The sequence below is a fragment of the Oncorhynchus tshawytscha genome, linkage group LG09 (assembly GCF_018296145.1).
Source record: "Oncorhynchus tshawytscha isolate Ot180627B linkage group LG09, Otsh_v2.0, whole genome shotgun sequence".
In the NCBI taxonomy this organism is placed as follows: domain Eukaryota; kingdom Metazoa; phylum Chordata; class Actinopteri; order Salmoniformes; family Salmonidae; genus Oncorhynchus; species Oncorhynchus tshawytscha.
This window is the reverse complement of record NC_056437.1, coordinates 78,122,916-78,145,858: the sequence shown is the minus strand read 5'-3', so window position 1 is coordinate 78,145,858 and position 22,943 is coordinate 78,122,916. Positions and strand designations below refer to the sequence as shown.

The following is a 22,943-nucleotide window of genomic DNA, read 5'->3' as shown; positions in this document are numbered from 1 at the left end:
CTCGCCGTCTCTCTCTCTGTCTCGCCGTCTCTCTCTGTCTCTCTCTGGCTGTCTCTCTGTCTCTCTCTCTCTGTCTCGCTGTTTCTCTCTGTCTCGCTGTCGCTCTCTTCTCGCCCTCTCTCTCTCTCGCTGTCTCTCTCTCGCTGTCTCTGTCTTGCTCTCTGCCGTCTCTCTCTGTCTCGCTCTCTGTCTCGCCGTCTCTCTCTCTGTCTCGCCGTCTCTCTCTCTGTCTCGCCGTCTCTCTCTCTGTCTCGCCGTCTCGCTCTCTCTGTCTCGCTCTCTGTCTCGCCATCTCTCTCTCTCTGTCTCGCTCTCTGTCTCGCCGTCTCTCTCTCTATCTCGCCGTCTCTCTCTCTGTCTCGCCGTCTCTCTCTTTCTGTCTTTCTCTCTGTCTCGCCGTCTCTCTCTATCTCGCTGTCTCTCTCTGTCTCGCCGTCTCTCTCTCTCTCTCTGCCTCGCTCTCTCTCGCCGTCTCTCTCTCTCTCTGTCTCGCCGTCTCTCTCTCTGTCTCGCCGTCTCTCTCTGTCTCGCTCTCTGTCTCGCCATCTCTCTCTCTCTGTCTCACCGTCTCTCTCTCTCTATCTCGCCGTCTCTCTCTCTGTCTCGCTCTCTGTCTCGCCATCTCTCTCTCTCTGTCTCGCCGTCTCTCTCTCTCTGTCTCACCGTCTCTCTCTGTCTCGCCGTCTCTCTCTCTGTCTCGCCTTCTCTCTCTGTCTCTCTCTGTCTGTCTCGCTGTCTCTCTCTGTCTGTCTCGCTGTTTCTCTCTCTGTCTCGCTGTCGCTCTCTGTCTCGCCCTCTCTCTCTCTCGCTGTCTCTCTCTCGCTGTCTCTGTCGGTCTCGCTGTCTCTCTGTCTCGCTCTCTGTCTCGCCATCTCTCTCTGTCTGTCTCGCTGTCTCTCTGTCTCGCCGCCTCTCTCTGTCTCGCCGTCTCTGTCTCCCTGTTTCTTTCTGTCTGTCTCGCTGTCTCGCTCTCTCTCGCTGTCTCTCCCTCGCTGTCTCACTCTCTGTCTCGCCATCTCTCTCTGTCTGTCTTCCTGTCTCTCTCTCTGTCTCGCTGTCTCTCTCTCTCTGTCTCGCTCTCTGTCTCGCCGTCTCTCTGTCTTGCTGTTTCTCACTCTGTCTCGCTGTTTCTCTCTCTGTCTCGTTCTCTGTCTCACTGTCTCTCTCTGTCGCTGTCTCTCTCTCGATGTCTGTCTGTCTCGCCGTCTCTCTCTGTCTTGCCGTCTCTGTCTCGCTCTCTCTCTCTCTCTCGCTGTCTCTCTCTCGCTGTCTCTATCTGTCTCGCTCTCTCTCTGTCTCGCTCTCTGTCTCCCCGTCTCGCTCTGTCTATTTCGCTGTCTCTCTCTCTGTCTCACTCTCTGTCTCGCTGTCTCTCTCTGTCTCTCTCTCTCTGTCTCGCCGTCTCTCTCTCTGTCTCGCTGTCTCTCTCTGTCTCGCCGTCTCTCTCTCTCTGTCTCGCCGTCTCTGTCTCGCTGTTTATCTGTCTGTCTCGCCGTCTCTCTCTCTGTCTTGCTGTTTCTCCCTCTGTCTCACTGTCTCTCTCTCTGTTTCTCTGTTTCTCTCTCTGTCTCGCTGTTTCTCACTCTGTCTCGCTGTCTCTCTCTGTCTGCCTCGCTGTTTCTCTTTCTGTCTCATTCTCTATCTCGCTGTCTCTCGCTGTCTCTCGCTGTCTCTCTCTCTCTGTCTCGCTGTCTCTCTCTGTCTTGCTGCCTCTCTCTCTGTCTTGCTGTTTCTCCCTCTGTCTCGCTGTCTCTCTCTGTCTGTCTCGCTGTCTCTCGCTGTAATATCTAACAAGTAATCTAACCTAACAATTTCACAACTACCTTATACACACAAGTGTAAAGGAATGAATAAGAATATGTACATAGAAATATATGAATGAGTGATGGCCGAACGGCATAGGCAAGATGCAGTAGATGGTATAGAGTACAGTATATATATATATATATATGAGATGAGTAATGTAGGGTATGTAAACATTATATAAAGTGGCATTGTTTAAAGTGGCTAGTGATACATTTATTACATCAATTTTTGTCAACGGGACAAAAATAACCATACATTCAACAATAACAATAAGCATACAGTAGAGTACATGTGCAGGTTGATTGGTCTGTCAGACACTGTCCCTCAACTTATGGCAGGCAGCAATGTAGTGCGCTGCCAACCCACAGCTCTCTGTGTCCTCCCCCAACAGGACGGGTAGCATACTCTCATCAGAGAGGTCTTTGAAACCTTGAATAAGGGTTTCAAATTTGGGGAAATGACACTCTAATTGTTTTATATTTTTTACATTTTGTCAGGAAATGGAGCTCCGTCTCAGGTTCTATTGTTGTGCAGTGGTTGCACAGCCTTTCCTCTACAGGGAGCCAGGTTTTCCTGTGTCTACCCTTCTCAATGGCAAGGCTGTGCTCACTGAGCCTGTTTTTGTCAAGGGTTTTCTAAGGCTTTGATCAGTAACCATGGAGAATATGTGGTCTGTTTGGTCATTTGGTAAAAAGCCAATTTGACGTTTGCTCAGTACATCGTTTTCCCAAGGTTGCTGTTGACGCATATCCCACAGTAGTTATTGAGGTCAAGTTTATCTCCACTTTTGTGGATTGGGGTGATAAGTCCTTGGTTCCAAATATTGGGGTAGATGCCAGGGCTGTGGATGATGTTAAAAAGTTGTAATATACAGAATTTGTTGTCTGTATATTTTATCATTTCATTTAGGATACCATCAACACCACATGCCTTTTTGGGTTGGAGGGTTTGTATTTGGTTCTGTAGTTCATTCAATGTAATTGGAGAATCCAGTGAGGTTTGGTCGTCTTTAATAGTTGATTCTAAGATTTGTATTTGATCATGTCTATGTTTTGGCACATTGTTCTTTGTTATATAGCCAAAAAGATTGGCGAAGTGGTTTACCCATACATCTCCATTTTGGATAGATAACTCTTCATGTGTTCTAATTTTCCCAGAAGTGGTTAGAGTCTATGGATTCTTCAATTACATTGAGCTGATTTCTGACATGCTGTTCCTTCTTTTTTGTAGTGTATTTATTTATTGTTTTAGTTTTTCACCATAGTGAAGGTGTAGGCTCAGGTTTTTTTTATTTCTTAGGTATTTGCCTTCTTCATCAAACCATTTGTCATAGTTGTTCATTTTCTTAGGTTGTCTGCTTGAAATGTTTAGATTTGATAGGGAAGCTGAAAGGTCAAATATACTGTTTAGGTTTTGTACTGCCAAGTGTACACCTTCACTATTACACTCAAGCGACTTGTCCAGGAAGTTGTCTAAAAGGGGTTGAATTTGTTGTTGCCTAATTGTTTTTGGTTGGTTTCTACACTACTTTCCTTACATCTATAGAATGTCTTAATATTATTCAGTTCCTTTGGCTTTAATGCCTCATGATTCAGTATTGCTCTATTCAAGTGGACTGTGATTTTGCTGTTATCTGATAGGGGTGTTCAGTGGGCTGACTGTGAATGCTCTGAGAGACTCTGGGTTGAGGTCAGTGATAAAGTTATCTCATTGATAAAGTCTCTCTCTGTCTATTTTTCTCTCTCTCTTTCTCTTTCTCTCTCTCCCTGTCTCTCTCTTTGTCTGTCTCTCTCTCTGTCTCTCCCTGTCTCTCTCTCTCTCTTTCTGTCTCTCTATCTCTCTCTTTCTGTCCGTCAGTCTCGGGTCTCTCTGTCTCTGTGTGTGCACATTTATGCATGTGTGCATAATTAGAGTAGCCGTGTAGTTCACACAATTAATGCTTTCCGTCTCAGGCCAACTCGCTATTTTAGTGGTCTCTCTGTCTGTCTCGCTCTCTTGCTATCCCTGTCTCTCTCTTTGTCTCTCTCTCTCTCTTGCTCTCCCTGTCTCTCTCTCTCTGTTTCTGTCTCTCTCGTTCTTGCTCTCCCTGTCTCTGTCTCTCTCTCTCTGTCTATCTCTCTCTTTCTGTCTATCTCTGTCTGTCTCTCTCTTGCTCTCCCCGTCTCTTTCTCTCTCTTTGTCTATCTCTCTCTTTCTGTCTTTCTGTCTGTCTGTCTCTCTGTCTCTCTGTCTCTCTCTCTCTCTCTCTCTCTCTCTCTCTCTCTAAACTAGAGTCTGTGTGATTGAATCATGTAATAAGGAACGCGCGTGTACACATGTACACAGACCTGTGGCCCATATCCTCCCACACATATTTCATACATGTACAGTTGGGCAAAAAAGTATTTAGTCAGCCACCAATTGTGCAAGTTCTCCCACTTAAAAAGATGAGAGAGGCCTGTAATTTTCATCATAGGTACACTTCAAGTATGACAGACAAAATTTGAAAAAAAAATCCAGAAAATCAATTACTCTAGTTTTGTTCTCAGAACCACTAGCATTATACCCTTGTTTTAGCAGCAGGGAGCCAGCCTTACTCTAGTTTTGTTCTCAGAACCACTAGCATTATACCCTTGTTTTAGCAGCAGGGAGCCAGCCTGTAAGCTTTGTATTAAAAAGGCCAGAAGTGCAATAACTTTGCATTGGTCTGCTCATAAAACTTCAGTCATCAAGTCATAGTATTTCCATGGGAAACATTTTCAATTTGATCGTCATTTATTTATTTTACGTGAGAAGATTAAAGCATCCACATCAAGCCATTTTTCAAAGGGCTTTCTGAGTGCTAGAAGTCAAGAAGCTATAGCACAATGGAAAATGGGGTCTTTTCATCTCATTACACAAGGTCACTGTTTGTTTGTGTTAGAGGCTAATGTCACCGACCAACAAAAGCCACTGTACAGAGCAGGCTCTGTGACTCCTCCCTAAGCCTCTCTAAAGACTGAAGAGTTTACTCATGTCTTCAGATGGTTTTCATATCAGCCATTAAGACGGACACCATTTAGCTTTTTTATTTCTCAATTTTTGTTACTTAGAATGTCTTGTTTGTTTTGTTATTATGTCTTTTCCCTTCCCTTTTCTCTGACGTAGTTAAACGCTGTAATTATCTGCTCGGATAACACCAGAGAATTCGATAGAGTCCATTTTCCATTAGTAAGTCCTGCTGCCTCCCCTCACTTTAGTGGGAAAATAGAAGCATTTGGGGCCACTGTCGTCACCACTGGGGGAAAAAACACATTTTTCAAATCACACTGGTCTCCAATTTTTTATTTTTACTGCTACGTATTTCACACTATTCGTCACATGGAACCGGTTGAGCAACTTAAAGTTCCTCCACAAATTTGCCACTGTGTTCTTTAATCCAATATAATCTCACCTCGTTTTTATAGTCTTTTTTTGAGGAGTTATGTAATAAAAACAAGCTGCATTACATCACTCACTTTGTGCGGACAGGTTCCTTTTGCTGAAAACCTTGTGATCAACTCCGCTCACCCTCTGTGCTCTGTGTTAAACGATTTCTGTGTCTGTGTGTGTCTGTGTGTGTGTGATGAACGCGGACCAGGCTTCCCATTTCGCATCTCGTTAGCCGTCATCTTGTTGTTTCCTCCTCGTACATTTTACACGGAGGAGGTTTACCTTGCTTTTCCGCTCAGGAACTCCAGACCTTGACCCTCCAGGCCTTGTTTAATGTGGAGGACATGGAGGCGACAGACTGTGAAATGGTGGTATTTTCCTCTGTCGGGGAGTCTTATCACCTCAATGAAATGTGTTCATCTCCTCTGCTAGACTTGTGTGTTCTGTTCATGAAGCTTCAAAGGGGAGAATGACTCAATCGTTTCTTGTGGTAATACCTCTTGAAGCGTTTATCTTCTTTCCACCCACACCATGTTTCCCATCCTTTCACTGAAAAGACCTGTGGTCTAGTGATGTGGCCATGTCTGTATACGCGTGTGGTTCTGTGTGTGACATTGGCTTTATCGTGTGTGAATGTGTTTGTTCATGCAGATTGTTCAGTAGGACACCCTGTTGGTTGTTTCTCTCACCCTACCTGATCTCCCTGTGCTGTGTCTGGTGATAGTTACCTCATAAACCTAAAGAGCATATTGGCCATGCATCACCTCTAAGCATTAACACACAGCATTATAGAAAGTATCCCATTTACCTGTGTGACCCAGTCATTGTATTGACCGCCACACAGGCTAAGGCTACTATGTAGTACTATGACTGCTGCTTGGTATTCATGCTCACGCTACGTTAGCTATTAGCTAACAGCCCCATAGGAAGTCTCACTCTATTTGTATCTGGTCACGACAGCTACTGTATGGACACCTGTTATTCCCATCACTATCCTCCTACATGGTTTTGTACATTTTGTATTATTTCACTGAACATTTGTGTCTAAACCAAATAAACATGAGCTATGAGCTGACTGCCCTTTAGGAAACCACATGGTAGTTAGTACTCAGTGCTCTGCACCCACACAGACCTGCATGCTCTGGATGGGTTTGGACATTATGTATCATGACCTGAGTGTTTGTGTACAAAACCATTAGCTAACAGGCTAGCACCGCAATACTCTGACACACACCACCACTCTCTCACCACATTCAACCTTTAGTTCTAACAGGCCGTAGAATCCAGACAGAAACCAAACAGTGAATGGGTTTGGACACAGTCGAACCCTCTTTGTGTGTGTGTTGGTGCGTTTGTTCGTGTTTGTTTGTGTGCATAGCCATCCTCCGTTATGTCTGAACTCTATGACGATGGCCCACAGAGAATGTCTCTGACGGGAACACCCTGTTTTTTGACATTGTGCCCCTGGGCAGGGTGTTCGGGCAACTGTTACCAATGACATCACGACCTAAAGTTACTGATAACAATGAAACCTTTAACTCCATTTAGACATTTATAATATATATATTTCATTTTTAATGGTATTCTCCCCGGGAGAACTACCAATGTGAATAGAGGATGTACATCTACTGTGTCTCTGAAGCATAGAGACACACTTTTAAAGTATTCCATCCATCATAGTGGTGTAGGGCAGACTAGGGAATAATCTCCACATTGTCCCTCACTCCCGTATCACCCTGGCTCCTTCAGGACAGAGTAGGTGAGCGGAGTGGAGCGGTTGGCTATCCCGCTCATGGAGCAGAGCACCGCTTCGGCACTCCACGTCCTTTCCAACCGCTCCACTAAAAACCTCTATGCGCTTACAGAAGAAAAAACCTGCCTATCCAAATTCGCTCCATTCATTAAAATCACAATTTAACCAACACCCATCTATTTTTGTGGCTACATGGACCTACCATTTGGTTTTGAAGTATTGAAACCAAACCTTATGCAAGCATTTCACTACGCCCGCAATAACATCTGCTAAACACGTGTATGGGAGCAATACATTTGATTTGATTTGAATGAGAAGGTGAATGTAAGAAGCGCTCATCATTTCAAATAGGCTACATGTCATACTAAACAGCATATTAACACTAAATAGGTCAGGCGCCAGACAGGGAGACTAAGAAGGAACAAAAAGGATTATTTAGGCTGTATTATTTCAATTATTTCAAGGCTATAGCAACAAAGAAATAAATTGTGAAGCATTTGCGAATGTGACACACTAGGCTGGTAGGGAGTCAGGGACATTAAGAGCTCAGCATTTAAACAACATTTCGTTGTATTAAATAATTATATTCTATAAATTGCCTATATAGGCTGTGACTTACTTAAGCAATAAGGCCTGAGGGGGTGTGGTATATGGCCAATATTCCATGGCTAAGGACTGTTCTTATGCATGATGCAACGCGGAGTGCCTGGATACAGCCCTTAGCCGTGGTATGTTGGTCTTCTACCACAAACCCCAGAGTTGCCTTATCACTATTATAAACAGGTTACCAATGTAATTAGAGCAGTAAAAATTAATGTTTTGTCATACCCGTGGTATACGGTCTCAATCAAAACAGAAAATTCCTTGAGAGTTGGAATATGCCAGGCCTATTGGGACAAAATCAATTATGGCCTATTGTATAGATAATAAAACAAAAATTAAGGAATCTTTTAAGAGATCAGATTTTTTGTTTAGAAGTACTTTGCTACAGTGACACACTTAATTAGCTATCCGCCTCATTCCTTTCTTTTAGCATATGCATGTAGTAAGTAGCCTACACCATCATGCTTTCGGGAAATGTGTATTTTCAGATTCCACAATGATTCTTTAGTTGTGGACACTACATCACCACACTCCCTCTCTTGCTCTTGGTCTTCATCTTTGTAAGTCACCTTGATTTTGCACCTGTGTGTTTCTTTATTAAAATATTTAGGGAACTCCATGACAGTAGCTAAAGCAAGGGGTTATAGCAGCACCCAAGTAGACTACAAATGCATGCTGGGCCGGGCATGCCTCGAGCTCGTGAAGTGAGCTCTACTGGAGCGGGCGCGAAGGCCGAAGCTCCAGCCTTTGGGAATCTCGCTCCAGTCAAATTGGGCACGCTCCACTCACCGCTCTGTTCCAACTCCACTCTGCTCACATACTCCGCTTCAGGTGTCCTTCTGCCTGCGTCAGTCCTCTCCTCTCCCAAATGGTTTAGTGAATGATGTCGGTGACATATCTAACCGTTCCTCTTTTCCCCTCCTTCTTTCTCCTCACAGGGAATTAAGCCGGACAGCTTCTTCAAAGTAAAAGTCCCTGAGTTGAAAGAGATCATAGAGGGATGCATCCGCATAAATACAGACCAGAGGTAGAGTAATCAGATAGGAATTCTCTTTACTCACCTTACTTCAGACATCCGCTTTCAGTCTGGCACTGCGGGGGGGTGGTATCAAATGTTGGATAGATTCTAGGTTGAAGTGTGTGTGTGTGTGTCTGTGTATTCTTAATGTGTGCAAACATTAGGCAGACAGATTTGTTCCTCCTAGACAAAGGATATTATACCTGTCAGGCTAGTTTGTCTAGACCCTTTGTCGCTCTCTCTCCAACATTAATCTAAGGGCACTGACATTGGAACAAAATAAATTGTATCAGTCTCAGCCAACAACTGTGTAAATGCCCTGACGAAAACAGTTTTATGATTAAATTAGCTTTTCTAATTTCTCATTCTCTTTCAAAGCATCGAATGATGTTGTGAGCTAAAAATAACAGTGAGAAACAACTTCAGACATACATAATTCAAATGTTGCCACATTACTATGGCGAGGGAACAGGGTGACACACATCGACCATCGTTAATGGTGTCAGGTTTCAGGCCCCATGGGGTACCAATGAGATGATACCTGACCTGCTGTTAAATAGGGGCACATTACATTACACACCTATCAATCTCTCTCCTTTGGCTGTGTGTCAATAGTCTAAAGTGGCACAGAGTCTGACTCACCACATCCACCCACCTATAGTAAAATACTGTTGTTTTTATGTTTAGTTAATGACTATAAAAAGAACAGACTGAGAAAATACAGTAATATTCAATTCAATGGATTATAGAACTAAGAAAACAGTGGCCTCTCCAGGTACACCATCCAAGACCTGCTGGAACACACCTTCTTCAAGGAGAACAATGGCGTCCATGTTGAGCTGGCGGAGGAGGATGACACGGTGAAGTCTGGCCTGAAGCTGTGGCTGCGTATGGATGACACCAAGAAGCTGCATGGGAAGTACAAGGACAACAACGCCATCGAGTTCCTGTTTGAACTCTACAAGGATGTACCCGAGGAGGTGGCCCAGGAGATGGTGGGTTGTTGATGGATTTCCGTACCCCTTTCATATTTTGTGGATCTCAAGTGTCAAGTTCACTGATTGCTCTCACCCTCCCTCTTCCTAATCTTCTCCCTCACCACCCCCTTTCCTTCCCTCTCCCTCATCCTCTCCCCCCTCCCCTCCCCCTAGGTGGTGCTGGGCTTCGTCTGTGAGGCAGACTACAAGCTGGTGGCCAAAGCCATCCGGGACCGCGCCACCGCCATCAAGCGGCAGCGGGAGAAGCAGCGCCGGATAGCCGAGGAGGCCTTGCGCCAACAACAGGAAACTGTCATTGAGGAAGAACCAGAGTTGGCCCCCGAGCCAGAACCGCCCACCCCCAAACCTCAAATAGCACTTCCCATCAAACCGCCCAACCCCGCCCCTGTCTCGTCACCCCCTGACCAGACTCTGCCCACTCCGACCGTGTCGAGGCCGGTGATGTCCGTGGCTAACGGCTCGGTGGATTCGGGGATAAACGCCAGCTTCACAGCAGAGACGGAGGAGCAGGAGGCAGACCAGCGGCTGCACTACAACATCAGACACGCCAGCTACTCCTCTGCCACATGTGAGGATACACTCACAATAGCAGTGGTTCTCAAACCTCTCCTTCGGGGACCCTCGGACATGAACTAGATCAACTGATTAATCTATTCAAGGGCTTGATTATTCGTTAACAAGTTGAATCAGGTGTGCTAGCTCTGGAGTGGCTGGGGGTCCCTGAGGAGAGGTTTGAGATCCGCTGCACTATAGTGCAATCACATGGTTATATATAGCAGAGACATTTATCCCAACCTTGTGTCACTTCGTAGCTGAGCTCCTGAAGCTACACATTTGCCCACAGACAGCATGTACAGTCGAGCCTTCTCATGTCTTGGCAACATGCAAAGTGCATTGGCCTGGCCTATAAGCATGACACAGATAGATAAGCATGGTCCACAAGTTTACCGTAAACAAGATATAGAACACAGATACCCTATTCACACAACCTTCAAGATATAGAACACAGATACCCTATTCACACAACCTTCAAGATATAGAACACAGATACCCTATTCACACAACCTTCAAGATATAGAACACAGATACCCTATTCACACAACCTTCAAGATATAGAACACAGATACCCTATTCACACAACCTTCAAGATATAGAACACAGATACCCTATTCACACAACCTTCAAGATATAGAACACAGATACCCTATTCACACAACCTTCAAGATATAGAACACAGATACCCTATTCACACAACCTTCAAGATTAGTACCTGAGGCACATACTCGCTGATATATGTGGAAGGTTTAGCCAAAACATGCTTCAAACATTCATTGTTCACATGCTCATGCCCTGGATTCCGTATTACAGTATCACAGTTGCACTGTGTGTGTATGTGTGTGCATGGGCCCACACGTTTCCTTATATCTGTACAGCTAAAGGGGTATCAGTGGGGTATCAGTGGAGCGTGTATTGGAAACTGTTGGCTCAACAGACTTTGCCTAGGGCACATGCTACATAGCCCTGTGTAGATCCCATGTGTTTTTTTTATATATCTCTTAAGTAGGCTAATCTTTTGCAGTTGTGCCTCTGTCCATTTGTTGTGGTTACCCTCGAGCCCTGCTAATCAATGTAGCCATCCCTCACGGTGCCTGTTAGTGGAGCCCAAAAAGGACCCTCCCTCAGGCCATGTTAGGATTTTTCTTTCATTAAAAAATAAAAAGAAGCATTGAGTATACATTATTTCCAGACAAGACATATCCTTTACAGTATATGTTGAACACAGTCAGGGGTACATGACATAAAGAAGAGTTAACGCCTGTCTGTCTCTTCCCTCCCACTTCCCTTCCTTTAACCATGTCTCCATGGCAGCCGACTGCGAGATGGACGGCTACCTGAGCTCTTCTGGCTTCCAGGATCCCGGGGATTCCCCTCTCCAGCCTCCTATTAACTCCGCCCCTTCCTCCATCACTCCTGTTCCGTTGCCCCTGGAGATCCCTCATATCGAGGCCCTGGCCATCAAGGCTCCTCCCCCTGACGCTCCACCAATCCCGGCTCTCCGCTTCCCCTCGGTAGGTAGCCTGTATGAAGGTCTTGAGGTTTATATTTCTATGGATGTAGAGCTCAACAGTCCAAATATTAATTATCATAACTTCTTATAACTGTTATATTTAAGCAATAAGGCCCGGGGGGTGTGGTATATGGCCAATATACCACGGCTACGGGCTGTTTTTATGCACAACGCAACGCGGAGTGCCTGGACACCGCCCTTAGCCATAGTATATTGGCCATATATCACAAACCACCGAGGTACCTTATTGCTATTATAAACTGGTTACCAATGTAATTAAAGCAGTACAAAATAAATGTTTTGTCATACCCATGGTATACGGTCTGATATACCATGGCTGTCAGCCAATCAGCATTCACGGCTCATACCAGCCAGTTTATAAAATGTGTTATATCCAGTTAGGACTCTTACACAACACCTTACCAGGAAAGTTTCTGGGCCCTACTAGTTATATAGCGGGGATATGTGTTTATGATTAGAGTGATGAGTGGATAAGCCATGAGTGTGTAATTTTAGCACCCTACCTCAACAGGCTATTCTGACCCTCTGTCCCTCCCCCAGAGTATCGCTGTATCCAACACTATCATGCCCCAGTCAGGAAACGCCAGTGGTTTCTCTTCTCCTGTCGACAGGTAACCCAAACACATGTAGAACCCCTCTTCCATGATGAGGGTATAAAGAAAGGGTATAAAGAAAGGCAAAGGCCTGCACCACACACCTTATGGCCAGCATCTAAATATAATGTGATGTGTGTATGGCAGTGTTGCATTCAAGACAACAAAGGCCCAACAAAGGAACAAACATTTCAAATGTTCTATAGAAGTATACAACCACTATACAAGCACTTTGCTGCTTTTATCTAGTTAAATAAAGGTTAAATTAAATAAATAAATACAACTAAAATGGACTACTTATCTGTCTAATGGGTGGATATCCGTGCAGTTAACACACAATTATGGTAGTATCCATTAAAACAGGACAGGTGTGTGTGAACTTGAAGGCGATCTTTTATAGAGCCTGTGTGTGGTTCTCTATCCCCATGGGAAATAGACAGCGAGTCTGACGTGGCGAACAACACTTTGATGAATGATGTCATGTGAATGTCTGTTTAAAGCGCTCCATTGGAGTGTGCTTCCCTTTCTCCTGTGTGACTCACCTAACACACACACACACACACACACTCTCTCTCTCCCCCATCCTCCCCCTGCCCTCGTCCCCCAATCACTCCATTTCCTGTGTGCAATTAGAACGAGAGTGGAGCAAGAGGCATCAGAGCACTTCCTTCCCTTCAGGTGCCTTTCTGACTGTAATCCATAATGGTCTCGGGGTAGAAGGTCAATGGTCTTAATAGGCTTTTCCTTCTGGGAGCTGGGTGGGATGGAAATAACCTTTTAATAGGAGTTAGAAGACTCTCAGGGGTTTGTTTGGTCATACACTGCAGCCTCATTAATAATAACCAGTTCATTATTAGTTGTGTAGTATAAATAAGATTAGAAGTAGACATTAGTAGTAGTAGTAGTTGTTGTTGTACTTTCAGTAGTAGTAGTAGTAGTAGTTGTATTGGTACTGCAAGTGCTAGTAGTTAACATTTTTGTAGTGGTGGTAGTAGTGTAGGTGTTCTTATAGCAATAGTTAGTATTATCAATAACAAAAGGACACAGTGTTACATCTCCTGGTCAGTTGTCATAACCCACTTCCTGATTATCCCCACAGCTATGCCTCTGATGTGACGTCAGGCTTGAGTGATGGCAATGAGGGCCTATCAGAAAAGAGTGCCAACAAACGTACCGGTACCAAGCTCTTCAGGAGGAGAGCACGCTCACGCTTACGAATCACTGGGGTATGGAATGTCTGTCTGTGTATTTCTCTGTCTCTCTGTCTGTCTGTCTGTCAGTTAGCAGTTGTAATGAATTAATCACATACAAAGAGGATTGCAATCCAAGTCATCCTTGGTCTTGTCAAGTGGCTACGTGTTCTGAGTGGATAAACACTTGTTTTTCTCCTGTCCTTCCAGTTGTCTGACAAAGTGGACCGGGTCGTGGAGTGTCAGCTCCAGACTCACAACAGTAAGATGGTGACCTTTAAGTTTGATCTGGACGGAGACAACCCGGAGGACATTGCTGCTGTCATGGTGAGTGCGCTGTGTGTGTGCGTGCATGCGCGTATCTTCAACTCAACCAATTCTTATCCACTGAGCTACTGTAATCTCATCCAATGTTATAAAACATTGGCCGATTTTCAAGCAGAACCATAACTTCCCAGAGAACACAGAAGAACACTGTGCTTGCTCCTTGAGAATATAACATCTAATTATCCAATCAATGAAATAGTGTTTACTGTGTAAGAAAGTGAAACTGACCATGGATTCCAGCAAGATCTCTCACAGTTTTGGAAAGAATGTTGTTTGGCCTTGGCCCTGGGAACGCATGGTTAACGGTTATGATTGAATATGCCCCAGTTATAGGGGAACATTTCCCTAGTTCTTAAAACTTCATAGCAGTTGCTCACATCATGGAGTTGATGGGATTAAAACAAGCTGAAAAAGACTGCAGAGAACAATTTTGCATTGGTGCAATGCAAAAAGTTAAATCTAAACAAGCCGAAATATCTTATATTGAGTGATAATTCACACCAAGGGAAATTCTAACATCATTGGCAGATTGCATATTTTAACCTATAAAAGGCTTAATACAAGTAATTTATTTTACTTGAAGATATTTTCCAAGATATTTTACCTTAATATGAAATAATATAACATATCTTGAAAAATGTCTTGAAACGAGATAAATTACTTGTATTATACCTTTTTTTGGTTCCATAAGCAAAATTAACTGCCCAAATAATGGAAACACTTCAAATGAGGGATACAAAGTATACTAAAATTAGGTGCTTCCACACAGGTGTGGGTCTTGAGTTAATTAAGCAATTAACATCCCATCATGCTTAAGGTCATGTACAAAAATGCTGGGCAGGCCATTATTTTGGCTAGCATGGCTATGCCCCATAGGATGACAATGCCCCTATCCACAGGGCACGAGTGGTCACTGAATGGTTTGATGAGCATGAAAACACTGTAAACCATAGGCTGTCTCATTCACCAGATCTCATGTCACGACTTACGCCGAGGTCGGGTCCTTTCCTTGTTCGGGCAGTGTTCGGCGTCGCCGGTCTTCTAGCCATCATCGATCCACTTTTAATTTTCCATGTGTTTTGTCTTGTTTTTCCTCACACCTGGTTTCAATTACCTCAATTACTTGTTGTATATTTAACCCTCTCTTCCCCCCCAAGTCTTTGTGTGGGATTGTGTATTGTAAGTGCATGTGCATGTTTTCTCAGGTGCACGTTTTCTCTAGTGCGCAACGGGTTTTGTACCCATTTGTTTGTTTTTCTGGTTTCCGGTGGTTTTATGAATAAAACTTCTCCGTTGATTACCCAGTTTTGCTCTCCTGCGCCTGACTTCCCTGCCACCAGTTACGCACTCCCTTACATCTCAACCCAATTGAACACTTATGGGAGATTCTGGAGCGGTGTCCGAGTGTGTTTTCCACTACCATCAACAAAACACCAAATTATTTAATTTCTTATGGCAGAATGGTGGCACAACACCCTATTAAGACACTTTATGTTGATGTTCCACTTTATTTTGGCAGTTACCTGTACAATGCACTTGGAATTTCAAGACCTGCGAAACTAGTTTCAAAACTAGTGTGTATGAAAGCTATCGACTCACTGCTCCAATAGCCATCTGCCTAAGTTGTTGCCCTGACACATGGCTATAGACTCCTACAGTGGCTAGGAGTCTACAGCCATGTTTCAGGGCTAGCTAAGTGGGTGTCTGTTATGAAATCCTGTCAACAACAAGCGAAGATGATTGTTGACTCGCGTTCAAAATCTTCCTCTCTTTCTTCCCTAACTTTGTCCATCTGTGTCCGTGTTTGTCTCAATCGTCAAATCTGTCACATCTAACTGTTCCCTCACTCATATCTGTTTTATTGATTGAATTATTCATTTACTGATTGATTGACTGATTGATTTAACTCCCTCAGGTCCACAATGAGTTCATCCTTCCCTCCGAGCAGGAGGGCTTCATCTACCGCATGCGTGACATCATCAAGCGTGCAGAGGCCCTGATGAGGAGGGGCGAGCCCCTGAGTCTGGGGGACGCTGCCCACCAGCTCTACCCCTACCTCAGCGAAGTGGGCACCCTGTCCGCCTCGCAGGTCAGTGCCATAGAAATATACATCATTGTTCAGTGCCACGATGTCAGGTTTTTATTATTTTTATTTCACCTTTATTTAACCAAGTAGGCTCTCATTTAAAACTGCGACCTGGACAAGATAAAGTAAAGCAGTGCGACACAAACAACAACACAGAGTACACATGGAATAAACAAACGTACAGTCAATAACACAATAGAAAAAGTCTATATACAGTGTGTGCAAATGGCGTGAGGAGGTAAGGCAATAAATAGTCCATAGTAGTGAAGTAATTACAATTTTAGCAAATTAATACTGGAGTGATAGATGTGCATATGATGATGTGCAAGTAGAAATACTGTTAATATGCTGCCCATTGTTGGCATGGTTACAAAACCAATAGTTACAAAATAGTTACATAACCAACCATCTATACTGAACAAAACCATAAATGCAACATGAATGCAACAATTTCTAAGATTTTACTGAGTTTGGGTTCATATAAGGAAATCAGTCACTAGAAATAAATTCATTAGGACTTAATCTATTGATTTCACATGACTGGGCAGGGGTGAGCCTGGGAGGGCATAGGGCCACCCACTTGGGAGCCAGTCCCAGCCAATCAGAATGACTTTTTCCCAACAAAAGGGCTTTGTTACAGACAGGAATAGTCCTCAGCACCACCCCTCCCCCTCCTCAGATGATCCCGCAGGTGAAGAAGCCAGATGTGGCAGTTCTGAGCTGGTGTGCTTACTTGTGGTCTGGTTGTGAGGCCGGTTGGATGTACAGCCAAATTCACTAAAACAACATTGGAGGCGGCTTATGGTAGAGAAATGAACATGAAATTCTCTGGCAACAGCTCTGTTGGACATTCCTGCAGTCAGCATGCCAACTGCACGCTCGCTCAAAACTTGAGACATCTGTGGCATTGTGTTGTGTGACCAAACTGCACATTTTAGAGTGGCCTTTTAATGTCCCCAGCACAAGGTGCACCTGTGTAATGATCATGTTGTTTAATCAGCTTCTTGATACGCCACACCTGTCAGGTGGATGGATTATCTTGGCAAAGGAGAAATGCTCACTAACAGGGAAATTAACAAATTTGTGCACAACATTTTAGAGAAAAATCTTTTTGTGCATATGAAACATTTGTGGGATCTTTTATTTCAACTCATGAAACATGGGACCAACACTTTACATGTTGCATTTATATTTTTGTTCAGTGTATACACAGTGTGGAGAACAAGTATTTGATACACTGCCGATTTTGCAGGTTTTCCTACTTACAAAGCATGTAGAGGTCTGTAATGTTTATCATAGGTACACTTCAACTGTGAGAGACGGAATCTAAAACAAAAATCCATAAAATCACATTGTATGATTTTTAAGTAATTAATTAGCATTTTATTGCATGACATAAGTATTTGATCACCTACCGACCAGTAAGAATTCCGGCTCTCACAGACCTGTTAGTTTTTCTTTAAGAAGCCCTCCTGTTCTCCACTCATTACCTGTATTAACTGCACCTGTTTGAACTCGTTACCTATATAAAAGACACCTGTCTACACACTCAATCAGACTCCAACCTCTCCACAATGGCCAAGACTAGAGAGCTGTGTAGAGACATCCGGGATAAAATTGTAGACCTGCCCAAGGCTGGGATGGGCTACAGGACAATAGGCAAGCAGCTTGGTGAGAAGGCAACAACTGTTGGCGCAATTATTAGAAAATGGAAGAAGGTCAAGATGACGGTCAATCACCCTCGGTCTGGGGCTCCATGCAAGATCTCACCTCGCGGGGCATCAATGATCATGAGGAAGATGAGGGATCAGCCCAGAACTACACGGCAGGACCTGGTCAATGACCTGAAGAGAGCTGGGACCACAGTCTCAAAGAAAACCATTAGTAACATACTACGCCGCCATGGATTAAAATCCTGCAGCGCACGCAAGGTCCCCCTGCTCAAGCCAGCGCATGTCCAGGCCCGTCTGAAGTTTGCCAATGACCATCTGGATGATCCAGAGGAGGAATGGGAGAATGTCATGTGGTCTGATGAGACAAAAATAGAGCTTTTTGGTCTAAACTCCACTCGCCATGTTTGGAGGAAGAAAAAGGATGAGTACAACCCCAAGAACACCATCCCAACCGTGAAGCATGGAGGTGGAAACATCATTCTTTGGGGATGCTTTTCTGCAAAGGGGACAGGACAACTGCACCGTATTGAGGGGAGGATGGATGGGGCCATGTATCAAGGGATCTTGGACAACAACCTCCTGCCCTCAGTAAGAGCATTGAAGATGGGTCGTGGCTGGGTCTTCCAGCATGACAATGACCCGAAACACACAGCCAGGGCAACTAAGGAGTGGCTCCGTAAGAAGCATCTCAAGGTCCTGGAGTGGCCTAGCCAGTCTCCAGACCTGAACCCAATCGAAAATCTTTGGATGGAGCTGAAAGTCCGTATTGCCCAGCGACAGCCCCAAAACCTAAAGGATCTGGAGAAGGTCTGTATGGAGGAGTGGGCCAAAATCCCTGCTGCAGTGTGTGCAAACCTGGTCAAGAACTACAGGAAACGTATGATCTCTGTAATTGCAAACAACAGTTTCTGTACCAAATATTAAGTTCTGCTTTTCTGATGTATCAAATACTTATGTCATGCAATAAAATGCAAATGAATTACTTAAAAATCATACAATGTGATTTTCTGGATTTTTGTTTTAGATTCCGTCTCTCACAGTTGAAGTGTACCTATGATAAAAATGACAGACTTCTACATGCTTTGTAAGTAGGAAACACTGCCGATTTTGCAGGTTATCAAATACTTGTTCTCCCCACTGTAAGTGGTGCACACCTCCAGTCCTTGAGGGCCACAGTCCTGATTTTTGTCTTGAATTTAACAATGGGATTGATTTCTATCTGGGAAAGGAGGTATTTGCACTCTCCAGCCAGTCAGTAACATCAATCAACTGCCTGGTGAAAAATCTAATCAGCACGACTGGAGAACTCAAAGACCAGAGATATGCACCCCTGAGGCAGATGGTTGGTTTTGTCTGTTGTTGTTTTGTAAGTTGTGCACTTGTTGGTCCCACTTACAATGAACAACAACTTTAAGGCCCTGGGTTATTTGCCCCTGATCTTTAGAACAACTTAACAACAAAAGCAAGTGCATGGCAATCCTCTGCAGCAAGACAGCATATGACATGGAGTGATTTTAACAGTTGATTGGTTGACTTGCTTTGTGATTGTATTTCAGCCAAACTTACATGTGCATGGACTGGAACGCACACATTCCTCTTCATCTTTGCCCGGTAAGGAAGATTCCCTGTGTGTGTGTGCAATATATGTATAGATGTATGTTTCTATAGTCCTATAGAAAGTTCTGCACCCCCTTGAACTTCTTTCACATTTTGTTGCGTTACAAGGTGGGATTGAAATAGATTTAATTGTATGTTTTTGTCATTGATCTACACAAAATACTCTCATTTCAAAGCGAAAAGAAAATTCTACACATTTCTTCAAATTAGAAAAAGTTTAATAACTAAAATGTAGTCGTTGCATAAGTATTTACCCCCTCAGTTTAGACTACCCCTTCCTCTGTCCCCCATACATACAACATCTGTAAGGTCCCTCAGTCAGGTATTGAATTTCAACCACAGATTCAACTACAAAGACCAGGGAGCTTTTCGAACGCCTCATAAAGAAGGGCAGTGATTGGTAGATGGGTAACAATAACAAATCAAAACGTTGATGATTTTACAGCGACGACTACAGTTCAATGGCTGTGTTGGGAGAAAACTGAAGATGGATCAACAACATTGTAGTGACTCTACAATAATGACCTAAATAACAGAGTGAAAAGAATACAAATATACAGAATACAAATATTCCAAAACATGCAGATGTATGCAACATACCTCTAAAGTAATACTGCAAAGAAACCACAACACAGGGCTACAATTTTTGGCCTAAATGCAAAGCCTTATGTTTGGGGCATATCCAACACAACACATCACTGAGCAACTACCTCCTTATTTTCAAGCATGGTGGTGGCTGCATCATCGTATGGGTATGCTTGACATCGGCAAAGACTGGGGAGTTTTTCAGGATGAATAAAATGGGATAGAGCTAAGCACAGGAAAACCTGCTTTACAGGACAATAACCTACAATACAAAAAAAATCTGCACTGAAGTTGCTTACAAAGAAGACAGTGAATGTTCCTGAGTGGCCAAGTTACAGTTTTGACTTAAATCTGCTTGACAATCTATGGCAAAACTTGAACATTGCTGTCTAGTCATGATCCCCAACACCCTTGACAGAGCTTGAAGAATTTTGAAAATAAATAATTGGCAAATATTTCACAATACATGTGTGCAAAGCTCATATGAGACTTACCCATGAAGACTCACAGCTGTAATCATTGCCAAAGGTGTTTCTAACATGTAGCAACACTCAGGGGAGTGAATACTAATCAAGGTACAGTATATGAGTGTTTTATAGTTCATTAATCTTTGACAAATGTTAGAATTTTTCTTCCACTTTGACATTACAGAGTATTTTGTGTAGATCGTTGACAACAAATGACAATAAAATCCATTTTAATCCCACTTTGTAACACAATGTGAAGAAATCCAAGGGGATGTAGACTTTCTATAGGCACTGTATGTCTGTAACTATAATGTTTTTGCACATTGTACTTTAGGGGCCATAATGGAAATAATTATCTGATTTATTGCACTATCCCTGTCACGTTTGTAAATGTATGTACTGTGTGTATATGTACTTTTTTAACCTGGTAATAAAATCAATCAATCAATCAACTGAGTTGAATTGGTAACCTAAGCAGCACAGTGACCAGTGTCCATCACATATAGATTTGTCATCAGTCCCCACAAACACATCGATACGGTATGATCAATGTCACTTTGGTGTATCTGCGCATGTTTAAGGGTTTATTTGTCTCTCTGTGCCAGACTTTGCTGAGGGCAGCGTTGCTCAGCTCCGAGGTTCGTCTCCTGTGGCGCCTGTTGGAGACTTCTACATCGACCCAAAGGCAGTCCCTTCTGTTCGTCCCCTCCGCTCTCAGTCCTTCCAGACCACGTCAAGTACGTACCACACTCCAACCCCAGAAAAACTGTCTGGCTGCTCACCATCAACCACAGAAACAAAAACCTTTCATTTATAGCTGAAATCCTTAATAGGTGAAACTGCCACGTCCGTTTGGGATGTTACAATAACAAAAAAGTTACTGCAAACAACAAACACTGTTTTTTCCCCCTCGGACATCAGACTTTGAGTCTTAGACTCTGAATGCTTATTACAGTAGTAGTCTGAGCAGTGGTGTTGATATACTTTGATATTGCCAAAGTATATATATGTTTACCAATCGGGCATTGAGATAGGCAGAATAAGAAGGAAAGAAGATGTCCATTAGAAACAATAGGCCGTCTGGCAATTGGAGTCAAAACATGTGATACTCTATATGGGCATAAGGTTATTCGAAGAACTGGTATCCCCACTTAGACACACCCACTCACCTCTAGTGTTCAGGTTTACTGTAGAGCAGAGTGCTATCAGCCAGCACTGTGCGTCACTTCCTCCTCTCAGGCACCTCAGTCTGAGTTCACCCTACAGCAGGGTCCCCTGGGTATTTACCTCAACCACCCAGAGGGAGGACGGTTCAGGCCTGAATGCCCTCTCTTATTCTCTCATTCTCTCTCTCTCTCCTCCCCCCTTCCAGTTGCTCTCTCAGAATGTTTACTGACCGATACAGTGGGGATTTTCCCTCTCTGTCTCAGCTCTACTTAGAGTTGCCATTCAGTCTCTTTTAACAGGTGTGAGGTTTATATGCAGCTGCAATGTGAAAGACAAGTTAAGTGAGTTACATAATCCATCCATCATTGACACATTTTAGCTTTTGTTTATTTTTGTTTTCTGTAATTACTTTTGACACTCTGGGCGAGTCAAATTTCCTTTTGTCTGCCATGATTTCATGGGAACCTGTGCTTAACTGAGCTGAAGTTGTGCTGCAGAATTATACCTCTGTCCATTGGTAAGATTGAAAAAGGAAGGAAGAATCTACATTTGTGAGAGGAAAAGCGAATGTAACCAATACTGTGTCACTGTATCTGTATCTGAGTTAAAATAGGTCTTTCCTCATGTGGTCCAGTTTGATTTATGTTGTAAATGACTGATTGGTTACTTTAGATGTGGTGCTAGGCAGAAGGGAATGCTGTCTAAGTAACATAAACTCTTTAGAACAGGTCTTTATTCTGTTTGTGGATGGAACCTATTCAACCAGTCATAAGTCAGATTGTTGCCCTTACTTATGAGTCTAACCCAGTGGTTCTTAACCTTGTTGGAGGTACTGAACCCCACCAGTTTCATATGCGCATTCACCGAACCCTTCTTAATTGGAAAAATAAAATATGATTTTTTTCAAATTCAAAACATATAGGTATATATTTGACTGGTGCACAAAATGAACCGTGCATCAACATCACTGTGTTCAAAGAACAAAATCATCAAAACATGATTTTCACACAAAAACAAATGAATATTTACTGCAAATCAGTATGACTTCTGCTGTTGCCTTTCAGAGACCAGTTCAGAAATGTGCGGCTTCACCTTGGCAAGTGCCACTCTCATGTCTCATGATGTCATGTCTCTCATGTCATTTTCACAACAAAGTCTGTTCCTTTTCTTTGTTTTTATGTCCAGCCTCCAAAAGGATTTGCTCACAAAGATATGTTGTAACAAACGTTATGAAAATCTCCAGAGCTTTCTTAGCAATAACAGGGTACGTTACCATTTGTTGACACAAAAACGTTGAAAGCGTTGTTGTTCTGAAGAGTTGCTGTTGAACCTGGCTCTGCTGAATTTCAATGATTTCATCGAGGTATTCATCATTGACATCTGTTGTCTCAACACTAAACGTGAACGGCTGTCTCACCCATGCTGGATATGACTCTCTTGTAGGGAAGTATCCGTCGAGACTTTGCAAGCTCATCTAAGTGCGTGGCAATTGCTTGCTTCAGTTCCGCGGGTACAGAAATGTCTCCGATTCCAGATACATCTTCGATCCTACTTACACAGTCGTCCAGCAGGGGAAAGTTT

At 43.4% G+C, this 22,943-nt stretch overlaps 1 protein-coding gene across 3 annotated transcripts in view; it reads left to right on the top strand.

Annotated features, from left to right (window-relative positions):
- The window catches only part of LOC112258775 (serine/threonine-protein kinase WNK4), an 82,316-nt gene that overhangs the window by 52,496 nt on the left and 6,877 nt on the right, over window positions 1-22,943 (top strand). For 2 of the 3 annotated variants that reach the window (XM_042327505.1, XM_042327506.1), the window contains 11 exons: window positions 8,491-8,579; window positions 9,346-9,565; window positions 9,722-10,136; window positions 11,438-11,637; window positions 12,198-12,268; window positions 12,884-12,928; window positions 13,350-13,476; window positions 13,651-13,767; window positions 15,683-15,856; window positions 19,083-19,137; window positions 20,801-20,932. In XM_042327505.1, coding sequence (XP_042183439.1) covers window positions 8,491-8,579; window positions 9,346-9,565; window positions 9,722-10,136; window positions 11,438-11,637; window positions 12,198-12,268; window positions 12,884-12,928; window positions 13,350-13,476; window positions 13,651-13,767; window positions 15,683-15,856; window positions 19,083-19,137; window positions 20,801-20,932 — 1,645 coding nt within the window. The remainder of the gene's footprint in view (window positions 1-8,490; window positions 8,580-9,345; window positions 9,566-9,721; window positions 10,137-11,437; window positions 11,638-12,197; window positions 12,269-12,883; window positions 12,929-13,349; window positions 13,477-13,650; window positions 13,768-15,682; window positions 15,857-19,082; window positions 19,138-20,800; window positions 20,933-22,943) is intronic. The other variant, XM_042327507.1, reaches the window with a different exon arrangement.